This window comes from Pithys albifrons, chromosome 5 (genome assembly GCF_047495875.1).
Source record: "Pithys albifrons albifrons isolate INPA30051 chromosome 5, PitAlb_v1, whole genome shotgun sequence".
In the NCBI taxonomy this organism is placed as follows: domain Eukaryota; kingdom Metazoa; phylum Chordata; class Aves; order Passeriformes; family Thamnophilidae; genus Pithys; species Pithys albifrons.
Genome location: NC_092462.1, coordinates 27,241,060 through 27,260,049, shown reverse-complemented (window position 1 = coordinate 27,260,049; position 18,990 = coordinate 27,241,060). Strand labels below are relative to the sequence as shown.

General features: G+C 38.5%; 1 protein-coding gene across 3 annotated transcripts in view; it reads right to left on the bottom strand.

Moving 5' to 3' along the window:
- Positions 1-2,907: 2,907 nt before the first annotated feature.
- Positions 2,908-18,990, bottom strand: part of EGF (epidermal growth factor) — a 59,460-nt gene continuing 43,377 nt past the window's right edge. For 2 of the 3 annotated variants that reach the window (XM_071555997.1, XM_071555998.1), the window contains exons 20-25: positions 18,601-18,720; positions 16,555-16,705; positions 13,826-13,990; positions 10,262-10,364; positions 7,231-7,333; positions 2,908-5,741 (exon numbers count right to left, since the gene is read on the bottom strand). In XM_071555997.1, coding sequence (XP_071412098.1) covers positions 5,518-5,741; positions 7,231-7,333; positions 10,262-10,364; positions 13,826-13,990; positions 16,555-16,705; positions 18,601-18,720 — 866 coding nt within the window. In that variant the 3' untranslated portion in view covers positions 2,908-5,517. The remainder of the gene's footprint in view (positions 5,742-7,230; positions 7,334-10,261; positions 10,365-13,825; positions 13,991-16,554; positions 16,706-18,600; positions 18,721-18,990) is intronic. The other variant, XR_011697890.1, reaches the window with a different exon arrangement.

Sequence of the window (18,990 nt, the reverse complement as noted above, 5' to 3'; positions counted from 1 at the left end):
ATTGGAGAAATGAGGAAAGATACTATAATCTCATGCAATCCCAGTTTTGGTCTGTTCCCTTGACCTGGATTAACCTTTTTCCTTTTATCTGTATTTTAATTCCAAACACCTCACTTGAATGCGACTGTATCCACATCTGTGCTAAAAGCTTTAATGAGCAACACTAAGGTCAGCGGAAATGTTTGAACTTTATTATTATTTCATACAAATGCTATAGGGATCCTTGAATCCCCCATAATTATTAGAGGTTTTGGTCTCCAGTGAGAAGTTCAGCATCTGGCTGTAGTAGTTTATTGATTTTTTTAAAATGGTTGTCTTTCAAGAGCCATTTAAAATACATGTTTCTTCTTAACTTACTGTCTACAGGCACAGACACTGCACAGAACTGTGTCCAACTTTATTTTGCAAACAAGAAGTAAACTGCATAACGGCCTTTATAGTCTTAATGTAAATATTTCTATTTCTTTCTTGAGTGAAAAAGATAAATTTATACATAGCACACTTTCACTACTCTTATTATATTATTTAGTACTGTTAATAGACCAATGAAAAATCAGTTGGTCATTCTTTCAGTTTATTACATCACAATCAAATGTATTGTTTTGCAAAATCAATACTAACAAGGACCATGTCCATTTGAATGTGCACACTGTTCTGTAGACTGCATACAGCACATAAAACTTGTTAGCTTTAATCCATGGAAAGCCCATAGCAGCTAATTATTTTATAAATTGTTAAGTATTCTTTTCATTGTTTGTATCCCATTAATACCTAGGCAACTTGTTAATGGACCAGGACTCCAGCTGTTCTGTTCCAGTAGCTGCTCACATAAAGTGGGTAATTCCCTTACATGGTGGCTTTGACTTACTTTTAAAACCCACTTAAATCGGTTTGCATAGAGGCCATGTGGGTGAGGCCAATATTGCAACATGGACTGAAAATTGACTGTCAGGCAGGATCCCAAAACATATAATGGGTAAACAGTGAGGGTCAGACTGATAGGGACAGATTAGGGGTATCATGGGCACGATTATCTGTGAACTGAAGTTCCTGGAATGTATGTGGTATAAAACTGCGTACTAGAAAGGTAACAGTGTCGTGCAGCAGTGAGTGCGAGCAAAATCATGGGTCTAGGACTCAGACTTTCTTAAAATTAAACTTGGAGATTATACCCTGCCTTCTTACCTGGAAAATAGACAGCTGTCAGACTACGCGGTCTTGATGTTTGAAGTGTAGAAATTCCTTCTAGGCTTTGATTTAGCTTCAGCTTGCATCTAATGGAGTGGAAGAGCCATAGCCAGCCCCTCCAAAAAGAAAGTAGACAGGGAGAAGACAGTTTGATTGCAACAACTAGGCTTCAGGAGGAAGATGTGCTAGTGGCCAGGATCCCAGTACAAAAGGGCTTCTGCATTTTTATACATGATTATTGCAGTAGTTGCCTCAAAAGCCAAGTTCTAAAGTCTTGAAATTGCAGGATATTAAGGATCGCTGAGACTGGTTAAAAGGGACTAAGGCTTTTCACTGCTCTGAATCTAGTCCACTTCAGTACTGAAGGAGTGCCTGAAAGTTAATCCCATGATGAATGGTCTTCACAAAGTTGGCTGGTTCTGGTCCACATCAAAACTAGCATTAAACAGCAGTCTCAATAAAAGATCAGAGCCAACTTAGGCTATCACCCTTGCAGATTGTGTTTGGGGTGCATTCCTGGGGCTCTGGGGGAGGCTTCTAATGCCACTAATTTCTTTCCTTTTCACATGCAAAGAGATAAAGATGGCAAGTTATCAGAGAGTGAAGCAATAACACCAAGTGTGTCCTGAAGACTAATGGAACAGTGTAGGCATCACTTCGAAATAACATGAGATAAAATTACTCTCAATAAGACAAAAACACTATGTATGTTAGAAGACACAGGCTTCCCCTAATTAATCCCATTCTGAATAACTTTGTACTTTTTCCACAAAATTTTTTTAAAATATTTTCATTCTGAAAGAGATTAACAAGATGAAAAGTTTTTGCCTGAACAGATAAATCTCTGAAAAGCTGCAAGTTTCTGCAAAAGGAACTTAACATTAAATGTGTCATGCAGTTCTATGACCAGGAACTACTGCATTGCCTGTGTCCATTATGAATTAGAATTAATAATTCCTCACTTGCTTACAATTAAAATATGGCTTTAGAGAATTGAAATACAAATTTCAATAAAGTCAAGTTTTGCTAAACTAAACAAACTCCTTTTCTCCCTTACTCTTTAAAATTACCCATAGTTTTCTCACTTTGGACTTGTCAAGCTTTTCTCTCATTGTGTTTCTAAATTCCTCTTCTACAGCTTAATATAACACATGTTAATTTCATTATTAGAAGTCAGAGTACACCAATTTAAGGTCAATACTAAGTTTGTTATGTACCCAGAAATACTAACCATTCAAAAAGCTTTTTCAATGAAGAAAGTTTTGCCTTGAAACCTGAGGAACCTCCAGGATTCAACAATTTTACTTCAAGAGACCTGCATGTCAAGCCTGAGAATAACATCTTGGCAATCAGTTTGAAAATGTAGTGAAGACATGGTTAATAGTTCTATATAAATAAGCAGCAACATTCATAACAGTCATTTAAATGTTCATAAAATGGTTCATGGGAATGTATAACTATAATAATACAGAAAAACTTACCATATTCAAGCTTGGATCTACTTGTGAGCTGAAGCAGATAATATTCACTAGTGTAGATCCTCTGGGCAGAGAAGAGAACACCATCATACCTGCACATGCTGCACCAACACATTATACACTGTGGCTGTATGAAACCAGTGGATCTATCAACATACATGACATGGATTAACTGAAACCAGAGCTCTGCATTCTCTTCTCTTAAAACAAGAGGGACACCAGGAATTTTTTGTTTATTTGTTTTATTTTATAAATCAATAGCTTTATGAACTTACAAATAAACCAAATATATTATATTTGTGTTGAAATATCATTTCAAAGTTTTACACTAAAAATTATTTTTAGTTTAAAGCTAAGTTTAGGAAACATTTAAAACTCCAAACACTGTAATTACAAAAAACAGGTATCCCTATCTTGTTCTTTAAAGAATAGTATCAAATTTAAAATTAGATCCTTGGACTGAAGGAAAGCAAAGTAAACAAAAAAACAAGATAGAATAGTAATGTAATTTTTAAGGTTCTGAAACATCTTTATTTAGTCAAGGTTCAAAGTTACAAATCTTTATTTTCTTTGATTGGGGAAACTTCTGACTAAATGTTGACTGTCATTCAAAATACTACTTGGATTTTAAGCACAAAACCATACTTCACCGGGGAAATTCAGAGTGCAGGGATCAAAGCCTTTTTACTGTGTAGCTCTCATGGAAATAAAATGCTTTTCTGAATTGGGGCTTTTTTTTTTTACTCTCTTCCCATCAAAATACACCAGATCAGTAATGAACTGAAAGAGCAAGAAATCCAAACTAGATGCTTTTAACAATGTTAATTAAATTAAACTATATGCAGCTTAAAATCAATTGTACCAAATAGTAATGATTCAACACAGTGGTTGCCTGGTTCTGAACACAGTTTAGTATGCCAGCACTTCTCAACCATTTCCATGGAAGTACCCTTGTTGCCATTCACACAAGAGAATGAGTGAGTCTTCATTGCTATTAGTTCCACCTAACCTCTGGAAATGCCTATTTTCTAAGTTTATTCTGAATTCAGAACAAATGTGATTAGGAAACTGACTCAACAATTCAAAATGACAAGAAATCACTTTAGAAGATAAATAAGCAATAGCCCTCTACACAACAGAGCACTATCATTTTTGTAATTCTGACACTGTGGACTCAATGTTCTTACAGTTTACACCAACATAAATCGAACTAACTTCACAAAGTTTCTCAATGTGTAACTGTTTTAGCTAAGAGGTAAGGGCTTTTCAATACTCTTTCCCATATTGGCCTACAGAGCTGGTAAAAAACTTACAATATCCCATACCTTTCTGTCAGGATTCAAAAAGATCTCATAAAAGCAGAATAGTGAACACACGAATTAATAACATTTGCCACTATTATCCAGCTAATGAATTACAAGGAACATTAGTGATGGGCACTGTAGCAGAATTTAAAGGAAGTGTCCAATAGTTACAGCAGCAGGCTTCAAAGACAGGAGGACTGAGAGATCCCCTACAAGTAATAAAAACATCATTAGTAATTTAGCTGATTTCCAAGTATCTTCCAAAACATTCTGAAAAAGGCCTTAGGAGGTCAGGATAAGTGGTGAAAATCACTTGATGTCACAGAACATTCTGAGTAGGAAAGGACTCACAAGGATCATTTTGTCCAAACTCTTAAATGAATGGCCTGTAGAAGGATCAAACCCACAACCTGGGCCTTCTCAGCATCACACACTGAGTAACTGAGCTCATCTCATTATAAACAATTAAGCTACAACTCTGGATACAGGAGAGCTTTATAAGAGAGTTAGTTCTTAGTAAATAACTGGAGGGGAACTGTAGCTGTTAGAAAGCCAGTTACAAGAATAATTGGTTTAGTTTTCCAGTTGTTCCCTTGGATTTGACAGCCAGCATAGATCAGTTGACTGGAAGTCAGTCCAAACTGAGGTGTTCTGGGGGTTTTTGACCCACTCCTGTTCTTTTGCAACAGTAACTGGCTGCACTTCTGTGCTCACACTAAGTCCTATATAATGGACCAGGTTTTGGTGCCAGACACACTTCTGTGAGGCAAGGACAGCTCCAGCACGTACCTCTTCATGGGGCTGAAAGCAGACACAGACCCATCTCCTCAGTCCAGAAATAATCCTGTTATGCTCTGAAGGACCAGTGTAGACTGGGAAATAAAATGGAAGAATCTCCTCTCCCCTCAAATGTCACCCACCATCAATAACATATGCCCACAAATCATCTTCCAGCACACCAAGTCTAAAAAATTCAAGATCCATTTGGTACTTGCTCACAGAAGCAGATATAATAACAACTCAGGTGAAGTCCAAGAAGTTACCCTGGCCTGTCAGCAGCACTGGGGAAAGGCATACAGCATCCATGAACAGTATCTAGTAAAAACATTCATTTTGAACTGATTTTTCTGCATCTTCTTCCATTCCTGTTTTTCTGCAGCTGTCCTTGTGATCCATTTTCTAGGCAGTTTCTAGACTCCATGTGTCTGTGAAGACAACTTGACTACTACTCATAACAAGCTCCATTAGAAAATATTTATCACTGATAAATTGCCCACTTGTCTTTTTTTCCCTCAGTGTCCTTTTAGCAGGCAGTTAATGAAGTTAGCAGCAGTGATAATTTGTAGAGTACTCATTGCTAATGTGTTGCTCACAGTAACTCTTCCAAGCAGAGATGACAGGGAAGGAGTGGCAAGGATTCCTCTGGTTTGTTTTGAGTTCTGGGGTTTTTTTCTAAAGCAAATTTTAATGAAAATATGTTGTTTCAGTTTTGTGAGTTCCCATTCTCTGCTGACTTCCTCCTTTTCCCTCTCAAACCCAGGCTGCTTCTAGTCTGGCTGCATCAGCAGGCTGGCTGGGGCAAGATTGCAGGCCTCCCTTTCCAGCAGGAGCTTGGGATGGATGCTCCAGGGAACCTGGGGAGGGCCCTTCACCATTCCCATGGCTTGACAAGATTTCTCAGCAACAGAGACTTCTTTTTGATGTCCTTGTTCTATTTCCTCTTCTGCCAAAGTTTCTGCTGCTTTGTCATATGTTACAGGTTGTTCTTCCACTGGAGAAAAGACAGATCTGTGTTACTGAAAACCATTTGAGAAGAGTCAGAACAATTAAGCTGAAAGAAACATAATGGCAGCTTTGAGAGAAGAAAGCTATGAAAGAAAGCACAGAATCAGGTCCTGAAAAATTGCAATACCAACTCATGTCAAAAGAACAAAAAAACAGGCAAAGTCAAGAACTTGCTTCAGATTTTTAGAAATTACTTGTCCAAGGCAAATGTCATGGTTTTCTCTTTTAATACATAACAGGAAAAGGTATGCCCATAACAAGAAGACTACCCACCTGGCACAGTTAAAGTCCCTGCTTCAAAGGCAAAAGATCTTAGAATTATTCACTGACATGGTATGAGAATTTTCTTTACCATGTTAGAAATAATATCAGATTATTCACCAGTCTTGTTGTCTAAGGTTGTTGAAACACTTTTGCTAATTTTTTCAGGTAAAAATCAAACAGCTGTGATGGGAAATTTCTGTTCCAATATCTGCATGTGATAAAACTGTAAATGAAAACAGATTCTCATAATGGGAAACATCAGTCTTCCTTCGCTGGACAGTACATTTCTACACATGTTCACAATATTAGTCCAACTAAGTAGATGTGAGGCATATTGTCTACTGATGAATAAAATTACTACCCAATGCATGTTTAAGGACAGGATTGGCAATTTTGAAAATCTTGAAAGATGCCTGCCCATTCGAGTATCTTCAAACATTTGTCTTTACATGTTTCAAAGTGACTGAGGCAAATTAGCTTCTCTAGTAACTTCTGCAGTTAGGAAGAATATATGGTACATCAGACAAATGGTTAAGGATATCGGTCTTTCTCCATTAGTTATCACCATCTGAGCCATTAAGAGATTCAGGTGCCACTTGTAAGGCAATATTTTCTTAAAATTCAGAATTGTACGGCTGGTAACTTATGGGTCATGCAAGCCTGTTGCGTGCTTCATGCTGCCTGCTGCCTCTGGACCAAGGATGGGAGGCACATATCCTTCATTCATCTCATAATTTTTTAAGCACCAAACACTCCCCAGGCAATCAAATACCCTGTTTAATACAAAAAGAACTGCAGTGGCCGCCACCTGGACTACTCACACCTTTTCAGTTATCCTGCTTGAATGAATATGGACTGTCAAAGTACACTGTTCCATGGATATACATTACCCAATAGTATAATGAGCATAACCTCACTTGCAAACCTGTGAAGGTCTATATGGATGCAAAAATCCAATATTATTCTATCACAAGAAGCATCTGGCTTTTTCTGAGTGTTAAAGCACTATTTTAGTGTAGTTTCCAATGACTAATTTGCAAATTGAAGGACTGTGTGGTCTCTTAACAGCAGTACAAACACGGCATCTGTGGTACACAGCAGCTTTAAACAAGCCAGAAATAAAGTTTTGATTTCTCCATGTTCTTTATCAGCCACTACTCCTGCTGGTACAAGGTGAGAAGAGATCTAATACAGTAGGAAATCCTACTCACCAGATTCTGAAGGACAGGCAGGATGAGGATCTGTTGTCTCACACTCGATTAGATCAATGACTTTAGCCTCCAGAGAACTGTTACACTCCTTAACAACCGCAAACTGCAAATACATACAATATGCAGAAAATATGCAGAGCCCAAATTAATATAAAATTCATTGGTTTTCTGAAAACCAAGAGGCAAGCTGGAATGGCCATACACTTCAGAACAAGCAAAAAGGTCATCCTGGCTTCTGGGGTGCCCCTTCCCCTGCAGATAATTAAGCATTTGAGTTGATGACAGCCCTAGTCTTTCTTCAGAAAGCACACAGTCCCAGTCTAGCAAAGAACTATCAACTCTCTTGCCTTGCAAATCAGCATTTCCAGGTGCAAGAACAAAAGTGCGTGATAATCAACCCTCTCCATAGTACTGAGGGCCATTTTTAAAGTATTAAATAGTTCCACAGGAATCCAGACAGCAGGAAACAGTGTCAAAGACAGGGAAAGATGTAAGCCTCCCTTTCTGGCTCTTAACACCACCTGGGGCATGTGGTTCAGTCATCTCATAGCGACAGTGAAGTCTGAATATGAGACCCTCTGGAGGAACATGCTGAAAAGACCAGGGGGAAAACAGAAAAAACAGGGGTAGAGGAAAGCAATGTGAAGCACTGTGAAGAAACTGTACAGAGAGAAAGAGGAAAACCCAGTAAACAGGCGAGATTTAAAGAGCAGACACAAGGAAGAAGGGAAAACATCTGTAAATAAGATGTTTCAACAGAAGGACTGACAGATTCAGGGGTTCTGGTGGATAACTGGTGGATTTATGTGGATAGAGCACAGATGTAGCAGGTATGCCTTTTTAGGCATCAGTTCATTTACATAAAATCTGTAGGTTTACAGCTGCTAACCCACATGTGACAGACCCTCAGAGGAGATTCAGCTACACATAGATCTGCAAAATATGTTTGACTGTAAAAAGCAAAACACTTGGATGAAAAGTCGCAGAAAAGCACCAAAATCCAGGCATATGCAGAAGTTTATCAGTGCTTAAATATCAGGCTTACATACCTGTCCTGGCTTATGGCACTCTAATATGAACATGGAAGTTATATTTAGGCATACCCTCTGCTAAATGTACCCTCACCTGGCAGAACAGAAATAAACAGAAAAGTGAATGATACTTGGAAAATTTATAGATATGGTTTCAGTATCACAGTACCTAATGTTTGCTCTGTGTGACAGTACAAAAGTTTTTTATCCTCTATATTAACCTAGATAGGTAAGAACAAGAAAGACTTTGCACTCTCTCTCACCAGTCTCACAAGTGAGCAGCAGCACTGTGAACTACCAAAGGAGTAAAATTCATTTCACTCATGAGTTCTTTACAGTTACTGTATAAACATTATCCAATCCAAATATAAAGTCCTTTGTTAAGATCATTGATGTTGTGTAGATCAATAGCACCCAAAACCCTATCCTAGTACCTTAAGAGTTGAGAAATTATAGAGTTTTCTGTCCCGGATGTAGTATAATCTCTGTTTTAAGTAAAGCTCTCCAATCATTCACTTGAAATGAACAGTAGAAATGGACAACTTTCCTTCTTCAAGCAGTTTTTGGCAGCTCTACCATTTCTAACCTGAGTGCATGCAGGCATGAAGCCCTAGTGAACTTATTAATGGCTACATCAGCACAGAGAAAATCACATGTATGAAAACAGAGGAATCCATTACTGTGCAAGCAGTAATAATTAGCAAAGTGTCAGTGATTTCCCCTTCAAGTCTGCAACAAGCCATTTACAATAAATTACTTCATTAATGTATTTGGTGTCTCCCAGTGCATGTTGAAATGTAACACAAGCGTGTAATAGATGACTAGGTCGAATTTGGTTTTGTTGATTCAGTCCATTGCTTAGCTGTTTAAGTATCCCTATATTCAGCAAAAATGTCATTGGCAACTAGCATTCACTGCAGGGTCAACAGGAGGTGGGGGCACAGCTGATGGCCTGCAGACCTCCTAAGGCACTGCTCCCAGCAAATGTTTCTGCTTTTCCCAAACTGAGGTATTTTGCAAGCTGTGGATTTTGTCTCTGCTGTGAACAAACGATGGCATCACCATAATTCAGCACATTTGCTGTCCAGTATCTGGAGGAAAAGTGCTGAAAATAAAAGGTCCACAAGGGTATGCAGTTGACCAGCTAAGGAACAGTATGTCATAATCAGGGTCAAAGCAATTCAACACTACCGACATATGTTTGACAGTGTCTTTCAGAGGCTATCAACTCACAAATCCTGCCAGACACTCTATCTAAACCATTTGTGAGGCCGTTCTGAGAAAGGAGTCTCAGACTGGGCACAGAAGTGGCCACAGATGCCAGTTATGTCACTTGTCAATTTCAAGTGCCAATTGCAATCCCCCAGCAGTGTAGTGGCATTCTAATGCCAGTGAGAATCAGATCCTTAGACCAGATTTTATGGAGCCAAATGCAACCTCAAAAGTGACAAGAGAAACAGGCCTGTACAACCAGAGCATGGTGGCATTTTTACTTAAATCAATATAATATTAGTATTTCATATATCCTCCCAGACTGCCCAATAAAATCCTGTTTTTTCTCTACAAGGCAGAAGATTCTAATACAAGACATTTAATTTTATCAAACCCCAAAATAAAAGTTCAACATCTCATGTAGCGCAAACAATACTTGGATTCCAAGAAGCCATTTTTACAGAGGCCATACTTTCCTGTGAAAATAACTCTGTGATATGCCATGTCATCACATTGCCATTTCCTTAATTTAGAACACAGTTCCCCAACTGTTGTGTTCAAAGCTAACAATAACACTGGCTAATGGTTGCAATACATCCAGGCAGCTGTGAACTTTGAGGGATAACAATGAGGTAAGATGAACTGGGGTTCACAGCAAAGCACTTGATGACTCTAGCAGTTATTTAATGTATTTAAGATGTGAATTATTTGATGGATAATCCCAAGTGGATCCCTAACAGTCTTTGATCCTTCCTGATTCTCTCTCCACTCTACATTAATATAGTTACCAGAGGCTTGTTGCTAGTAGGTGTCACGTTCTCATTGTCAACACCGCTGCTGGCATCTCTTATCGCTTCTGCATAGAGATTCTTCTTATACAAATTTTGACTTCTGCACCAGAACAAAAGATGAAACAAATTATTTTGCTTTTGGAGGAACAGATGCTGGGGGGGTTTCACATATTATTCTTTCAGTATTTACAGAAGGGACATATATTTTGTTTCCTTTCAGTAGTTTGAAAGGGTACATTCCTTTTACCACGATTGCAATTTACCACACAGTGGTTAAAACAAACAGCTTGTCAGAAATAGAAGTCAGTAAGACGTGAACAAAAGCATGTTCCAATGTGCCATCTGTAAAGGATCATTCATTAGAATGAACAATAGGTCTCATAATTTTAACTAGACCCTTCCATTTTCTCATACTATTCTATTTATAATACGTTCCTCTTACAAAGACTTGTTTCAGCCAATACAATGAAGAGCATTTCTGGGTGAAGCTCAGAAATAAAATTCTAACTGTATTTTTGTACAATATTGGTAGTTACAATTATGAAGGTCACTTCTGTATTCATCTGCATCATTCATGAAAAGCAACCCTTTCAGACATTAATATGAAATAAACAGAAAGCCTCAACAAGCTTGGAACTAAGACCTTCCAGGAAAAATGCATTGACGAACAAAATTAGTGTAAGGGGGGAAAGCCACGAGTTCAATCTGGAGTTGGAAAAGGCATGAATAATCAGCTCTAAGTGGCTAGTTCAAAAATTGTTACTTTTGCAGTTAAACAGCAATCACTTACATGGCAGTATTAAAAGCCCATATAGGCCCAAACATAAAATTTTGGTTTACGCTGCTTGAGATCCAAATCAGTACATCATTATTCAGTTTGCGCACCTGTTTTTTTTCCTCCTAGGCATCAGCTAACAAAATTAATGTAACATTTTTCAAACTCTGGAAGTCTCAGGTTATAACATCCTTTTACTTGATCTACTTAAAAAAAATTCCTAGAAATGTACCAAAGAAAATAGGAATTTTCCTTTTATTTAAGAATTTTTCTTTTCTATAGCTTTTATATAGTAACTGGGAAAGGGCATACACCGTCATCATCATATGTTGCTCTCTTCACGAAAATACTGTGTAAATAAACTTTGATTTTAAATGGAAATATGAAAGGCCTGTTTCTACCATTGACATTCTGCAAGATTCTCTATAACGTATTTCTGTCTATTCAAACATTAAAACAAAGTAATTGTCTCCAGTAGAGGATAAAACAGGCGCTGCTAATATAAAATCAAACAGATGTCAGGTCTGAGAATATATCCACTGAGCAGAATGCTGAGAAATAAGGCAAATTAGTCCATTTTCTCTTTTCCTGACATTGTGCCAAGGCTGCTGCTCATGTTTTGCCATTCAGGTTCTGCATTGCAGCTCACAGTGCTTACAAAACTCAAGCCTGTTACTCAAGAGTTATAAAATCCATTGCATAGAGCTCACATACGGGCCCAGTCCTCAGCAGGATGCCTGGCTCAAGAGGATCACTAGTTCTGCATCTTATTACTGTAGAGTGCCCAGAGTGACAGATGTCAGAAAGACTTGGTGGGCACAGGTATCTTCATGTTCAACTGAGCACAAGCAGATGAGGCAATGAAATCTAGTTGACCAAGCATGGGCATGTGACAAAGAATTTCTCAATCCTAATTGCAGTCCTTCTGTCATTTGAGGTGCAGGAATTGTCAGTGTTAAATCTACGATTTTTTTTTTCCCTGTGAAAAATAATTTTTTCCTTGCTTCCCAAGGAAGATAAAAAGCTTGGCATATTATACAATCAGACTACATAAACCTAATATTAAGAATAACACAGTGCTCTTCAGCAGGTGACAGTCATTGAACAAAACAACACAATACTTCAGTAAAGCTTGGCCTTCAGTTCACACATCTTTCAGATTGGCAGGCGCAGACCTTCAGCTTCATCTCCTTCAATTAAAAAGAGATAGGCATCTCCATTTACAGGGGAAGGAACAGGACTACTGCTGACTTAATCAGTACATTTCAAAATACAGTAGATTATGTGGAAAAGTGTTATAGCAATTTCAACCCAAATACTGATTTTCAGGCTCCAGTTAAATAGGGATTTTAGATCAGTGGTTTAATTTTGATCTAGTTATGCTCGTAATAGCTGCAGTTCAAGTTCACTCAAGCATGTAATTGAAAACTTGTTGTTGTTGTAAATAGTTATATTGATCAAAAGCATTTGGCAAGAAAGAAACACAAACCAGGAAGAAATGACAAAAGAGAGAGGAAGGGAAGAAATCCAGTATCTTTGGAGCTTAAAAGAAGTCATATCCTAGTTATTTTTTATGACAAAATATATGAAATATAAGGGAAATATAAGAATCTCACTTTTTTTTTATTCTGTATGCATCCACTGATTAAAATCTGAATCCCAGATTATGAGAACAAACAAGACTGCTCTTAGCTTTAATTCTGGACCTCTATCACTAGTTAATTGAAAATAAGAAACACTGGCAGTTTCTCTACTGTTATGGAATAAATATGCCAAGAACCATCAAATAAAAATGAAAAATATTAGTTTCCATGGTCAACTTCTTTTGTCACTAAACATTTCATGTTTAGGAAAGTCTAATTTGAAAATTGATTTAAAGCACAAACAAAAATCCTGCAGCAGAGGGCAGGTCAACATGCAGCAGGAGACTCTTGATTTGGCTGCTGTCTGGCTTTTTGTATGTCTACTTTTAAATATAAATATGCCTTTAAACAAGCCTCTGAGAACAGCTGCCTGCCAAGGTCATGGCCAAAAGACTCTAACTTATTAAATGCTTTATGCTTTCCAGTCTAAGAAGCATTGATGACATTTAATTTCACATCAGACTGGGTTCTTAAATAGTGAGTGTAGGGATTCTTTTTGCCACAAGAAGAATCTGAAACCTGCACAATTCGTTACAGCCATGGAAAATGCCAGGGAGTACTTTTACAACAGATGGGCTTAGGCTCACATCACTGATTTTACTCTTTCTACTGCCAGGAAAACTGCTTTCATGTTCATTGCTAGAACCATCACTGTGGCAGTTTGTTTTGTAAGGTTACTAGGCTGCTTTTCTCAATGGGAAGGAAACTTTCAGGTGCCACGCTACACTGAAAGGGAAACAAAAACAAACTAAAGGGATAGGTAGCAGTGAAGAGCCAAACCCCATCAAGAAAATTTCAGGCATCTAGAGCCCTTAAGGGAAACCAGGGAGGAAGCAAATAACATTCTCCTGAAGTCTCTCATCAATACAAATGATGGCTCCTCTGCAAACCTAATAAGTCCTGTTCCTCTTCCTTCCAGGTACATGTTGCTCACTAAAACGAACATGAGTTTTGCAATTCTGTCAGACCTTTTTGCATTATTCATAGAATCAAAAACTGAAAAGCAAAATAATAGCAAGGATGATAAGGCAATTTCCATCAGCTGAGGAACAGCTCACATCCTTCACCATGAGCACTCTCTGAAAGTCAGCAGTAACTCAGTGCCTATGCCACAGAATCACAGCACATGTTTGGAAGCAGTACCTGTGGCAGTAGGCAGCCAGGAACCCCAGCAGCAGCAGAAGGACCAGCACTGCTATGCACACGGAGATGGTGATGTTCCGCATCTTGGCCCTCTCAGCATGCTGCTGCTCCCACCACTCCAGGTCGCTGAACTGGCACCGCTCCCCCACGTAGCCCGTCACACAGCTGGCAAAGGAAGGGAGCACACTTTGCAACTGGTAGCAGAGGAAAAACCCCACACCATCACTTCAGTTGCCTTGCGTATTGATTTACCATTGGCAACTGCTACAGAAATATCCAGTTTAATATAGTAGTGGCAAAGACAAAAGTACTTTAAAGGAATCCTATAGGATTATATAGTGAGATTATGATTTTCAGATTCCACTGGGTAAAAAGTAGGAAAAAATAACTTTCTCTTAAATCCTGCTGTGTGGTTAGTGTTTCCCTAAGATTTTCCATTTAACTGCTTCCAGCATCAAGCTTCCCTTTCTTTCAAGTAGGCAATATAGGACTTATATTTTCAGAGTGATCTGGTTAAGGAAATTGAATTTTAATCTGAATATTTATTTTAAAATAAAAGGTGAATGAAAGTGTTTTTAAAAAACTCTCACACTGGTTAGAAATATCCTCAAAACCTAGTTTTACTACAAGCTTCTTCTGTAGGCAGTGTTTGTTTATTTGTTTGGTTTTACCACTGTAAACAGCACAGAAATAACAACGCATGAAACCCTCAAATCAAAATTACTAGAAAGTGAGAAATACATCACAAAGAATCCCAGCCTAGTTTTACTGTGTGAGATGAGACATATAAATAATAAATGGAAAAAAATGAGGAGTCTGTTCAATCCATAACAATCTTTCAGCAACATAGGTTCAACTTCTCACAATTCTTACTAGCCTAATTTACTTAAGTCCAAGAGCTAGTCAAATAAGCAAAGAAGTAGGATTTGACCAGCAGCAGCTTTTACATAATGTTCTGAAATCATTTTAGCAGCAGTCATTATTAAATCAGGCACATTCTGTCGCAGTTCAGAGTGTATACATGCAGGAAGGCAGAAAAAATGCTGGTTTTAACGTTAGATCACAATGACTTTCAAACAAGCTGAAATATCTACTTTCTAGTGAAATATCTTTTATTAATTTAAATGTGAATCACATTTGGTACGTAATTTTTGCTAGATATTTTGGCTAGATAACATTTTTGCATTACTTCGTATTACTAGTTAATGTACTAGAGCCTACATGAATGAATGCTGCCATCTAGTGGGAATTCATCAAGGTCAGAAGCCAGCAAGGTACACACACAGACCCTGGCCCTCAAGAGCACAGCTAAGCATGGTTCCTCCTTAGTTTTTTTAACTGCTTCCACTTCAAGAACTGAATAAAACGTACATTTAGATTCTTATTATGCACTAACAGCTAACAAACAAAAGAAAAAATGTGTGATCCAATTTGAAAGTTGTGCAGTTTTAGACTCTTTAGTTTCAAAAGGAGAAACTCTATGAGGTAAAAAAAGACAAGAGTTTTCAACACCTCTAAAATGTACAACAAAAATTCACAACAAATACCAGAGGTGACTAGGAGCCCATCTCCTGTGATGTCTTCACCTAAGGGCTTTGCTGAACTTAGGAAAGTCGTGCCACAAAGCATCTACTTCATTCCCTTGTATGTATATGAGATACATTCTTCTCATATTTCTTCAGATACAGAGGTCTATAGGCAAGGAAGACCACTCATATTTGAAAATAAAAAAGCCTAGGATGTGACATTGCTTGCAGTGAGGGGAAGACCTGGGGGGCATGGTAAGTCAAAAAAACCATTCAGCATAAAGCTTGCTCTCCTCACTCCAGTTATACCAGGACCACATGAATAACCAAGGCATAGAGGGAGATTTGCCTCCTATGGGACAGCATCCACCCCTGCACAGGTCCTCACTTGTCAGCTGAGGTCTCAGGGGAGCAGACAGGTATTTGTCCCACTGTAAACATTTTTATGCTTGATTTTGAAGAAAGATACAGCACCGATTCAAATACAGTCAAGTTACAGACTTGAACTCCAGCATTAAAAGTTTTGAAGAAGTGATTGCCCCATGGGACTAGGCTGCCACATTGACCAGGCCAAGGCTGACTTTGCAGAGATGAGATTCTCCTTGCTTTTATCACCTGCATTTGGGGAACCCAGAATTAGGTTTCATAAAAGTACTGAGGGGGGAAGTAAGTCTCATTGCTGCTCTCCCTGTTTATAAGAGGGCCATTATGTTGTATCCTTTCTGCCAGGGACCAAGACTCTGCAAACTGTAAGGGAAGATACTGACACTGGAATCTCTGGGCTCAATCAGAGCGGACAAGTCAGAGCTGTCCTCTTCCACCCCATTGAATGCTACACATGAACAGCAAGACCAACAGGGAGGTACAAGCCAGCACAGTATATACAGGAGAGACAGCAAGCACCTCTTTTATAAAGCCATGAGCATTAAGTCATTTAACAACTTACCTCCCATTTCCAACGCAAAGAATCAAAGGCTTAGGAAACAAATCCAATCCTACTATTAATTGAAATGGGTGTGAACAAAGTGGCTACATACTGAAAAGTACAGCAATCACAGAAAACAGGAGAGTCTAATTCTAATTGCTATCGTGAGTGATGAACAGATACTTTATGGACAAACTCTTCACTGCCTGCACTTAATTAAGGGTAGCACCAAATGCGTGCCATTCATTAGCACAGAAAACAAAGATTTCTGTACTTACTTGCAGGCATAGTCTTGTAGATCAGACACATAGTTGCACACTCCACCATGAAGGCAATATGACTCATATGAAGGAGGGCATCCTACAATACCCCTTTGCACAGCATGTGTAGAGTATTCATTGCTGACAGCAGTTGGGGGAACAGTAGATTCTGAAACAGAGAATTTCACAAAGACATCTCGAACCTTTGGCCACAAGGGCAGCAAAAGAGTTCCAGAACTTCAAGGTAAGAAAGTAGGTAAAAATATCTAATTTCTATTAATGACTTGTGTTTTACCTTTTTGGTTATGTTATCAAATTTAGGCACACAGAAACTTAGATCAAATTATTAAATTTATTTTATTTTAGATTTGCAATGAAAGAGCCGCAGACTAAATTCTGTATGTTTAGATGTGTGAGTACAGCTCTGAAGAAAAGCTACACCAATGGTCTAGTTGGTTACATTTAAATGATTTTTGCTGCTTATGCAGCTTTGAGGTATGGTAAATCTCTACCATGCATGAAGTACCAGAGTCAGAGGTACAGGTGAAGGGTGACTGTATTTCATGCCCTTGGATCACGGACTCAGAAGTTTTCACATACAACTTGTCATTCTTATGCAGATTACTTCTAGACTGTTGCCATCCAGTTGATTACATCTGTGTGATGGCTGATTACATTTTTTATTATTTCAGGCTAGCTCAGGTACAGATAACAACATCAGTGGGGAAGCAGGGAACTCAGTTCTCCAAAGGGTTCTGTAGCCTGCTCTGAATTGCACACGCTGTCACCTACACAGCTTACCAAACTAGCTGGTTTTAAACACAGCACTATATGTCTGCACACCATGACCTAGAGCGCAGACATGCCCTTACAGAAAATGAGTGTTTTCTTGCCTACATTGATGATATATCAAATCTATAGGACAGAATAAAACAGCTACATGGCAAAGAATTTCTAACAGTATGGCTTAGAAGAAACACACCTATTTGCTTTCATACTATTATGGGATCAGTTTTATGAATCACACAAGTTTTATTGCATCATGACCTTCAATGACATTTGTTTTTTAAAATTTCATTTGCAGGAGAACTGCCATGGCAAAGAGCCTGAATGGAAAGGATGAGTGGACCCCAGGTGTGCGTGCATTCTGCAAAGGAAATTGCATCTTGCTGTAAGAGCCAAAACTGTAAGAATAGTGTATTAAGACCCAAGAAGACATGGGATCAGAATGACAGATGAGGGACCTAGAAAGCATTACTTCCAAGTCATTAATCATTTAAAATCATCATTTTCTGAGTGACACCTGAAACTACTGAAAGTTTAAGTAACTGAAAAGGCGTTCTATGTAAGAAAGCCATAATTTCCTTCTGTGACAGTCCCAGTGCTCCTCCATCATCAGACAGTCACTTATCTGAAGTAAAATTCACCCTGACCAAGGGAGTTGACACAGAGCAAGACAATGAGTTGCTTAGCTCCACATTTTCTGAGAATGCTGCTGCCACATTGAGGCACTGAAATGAGGGTCAGATAGTCACTAGTACTGAAACTTTAGCAACTCTCTTTAGAAAGTCTGATTGCTGATTTACTGAAGAGTTTCAGAGCCCTTTAGAAAAATTAGTAACTGAATCTGAAAGACAAGCTTTTTCTGAAGAATCAAATGAGACTTAAATTATGTGCAGTTTCTGTGCTAACCTTCTGCAGAAGGAAGAAAGGCACAGAAAGTTTGAAAAATGACACAGGTTGAAATTACCTCCAAAAATGTTACTTCGAAGGAGCATTTACTTCTGTTGTTGATTGTAAAGGCCAGTAGATAGATTGTTACACTTAAACAGTAAAAATTAGCACTGGATATCTTAATGCAGGTATTTCCAAACTAAACTCAGATCTAGTCTCCTTAGTCCACCTCAAAACAGCCTTCTCCTAAAGCAATGCTAAATGGATCCACAATCTGGTCAGTATGTCATCATATAGGGATACCTTAGTTTCCTGGTACAACAATTTATCTAAGAACACAGTTCTTAATGAAGGGTCACATCATTTTATTTGCTCACTCCGTTTACTCACTGCAGTTGATGCCAGTTCCTGAAGCATGATCAGCACACGAGCAAGTGAAGTGTCCTTCTGTATTTGTGCAGGTCATGTTCTCTCCACAGGTGTGGGACCCCATCTTACACTCATCAATATCTGTCACCCAAACAGTCTGCAGTTAGAAGAATGAAATGACTCAGAGCATCGGTTAAAAGGGCAGCAGTTGCAGCATGGCAGTCCCCTGGCAGTGGGGAAAAGCACCAACTTCCCTCTGCAAATATGCCTTCATGGAGAACCAAGCGGAAACGTAACCAGTGTAGCAAGTGATCACAGCCTCACCAGCCTCTCAGAGCATGCTATGATGCTGCAGAGGCTCTCCACTTGAAGAAGGAAGGAAAACCTTTCTTGTGAAATGTAATAAGTACA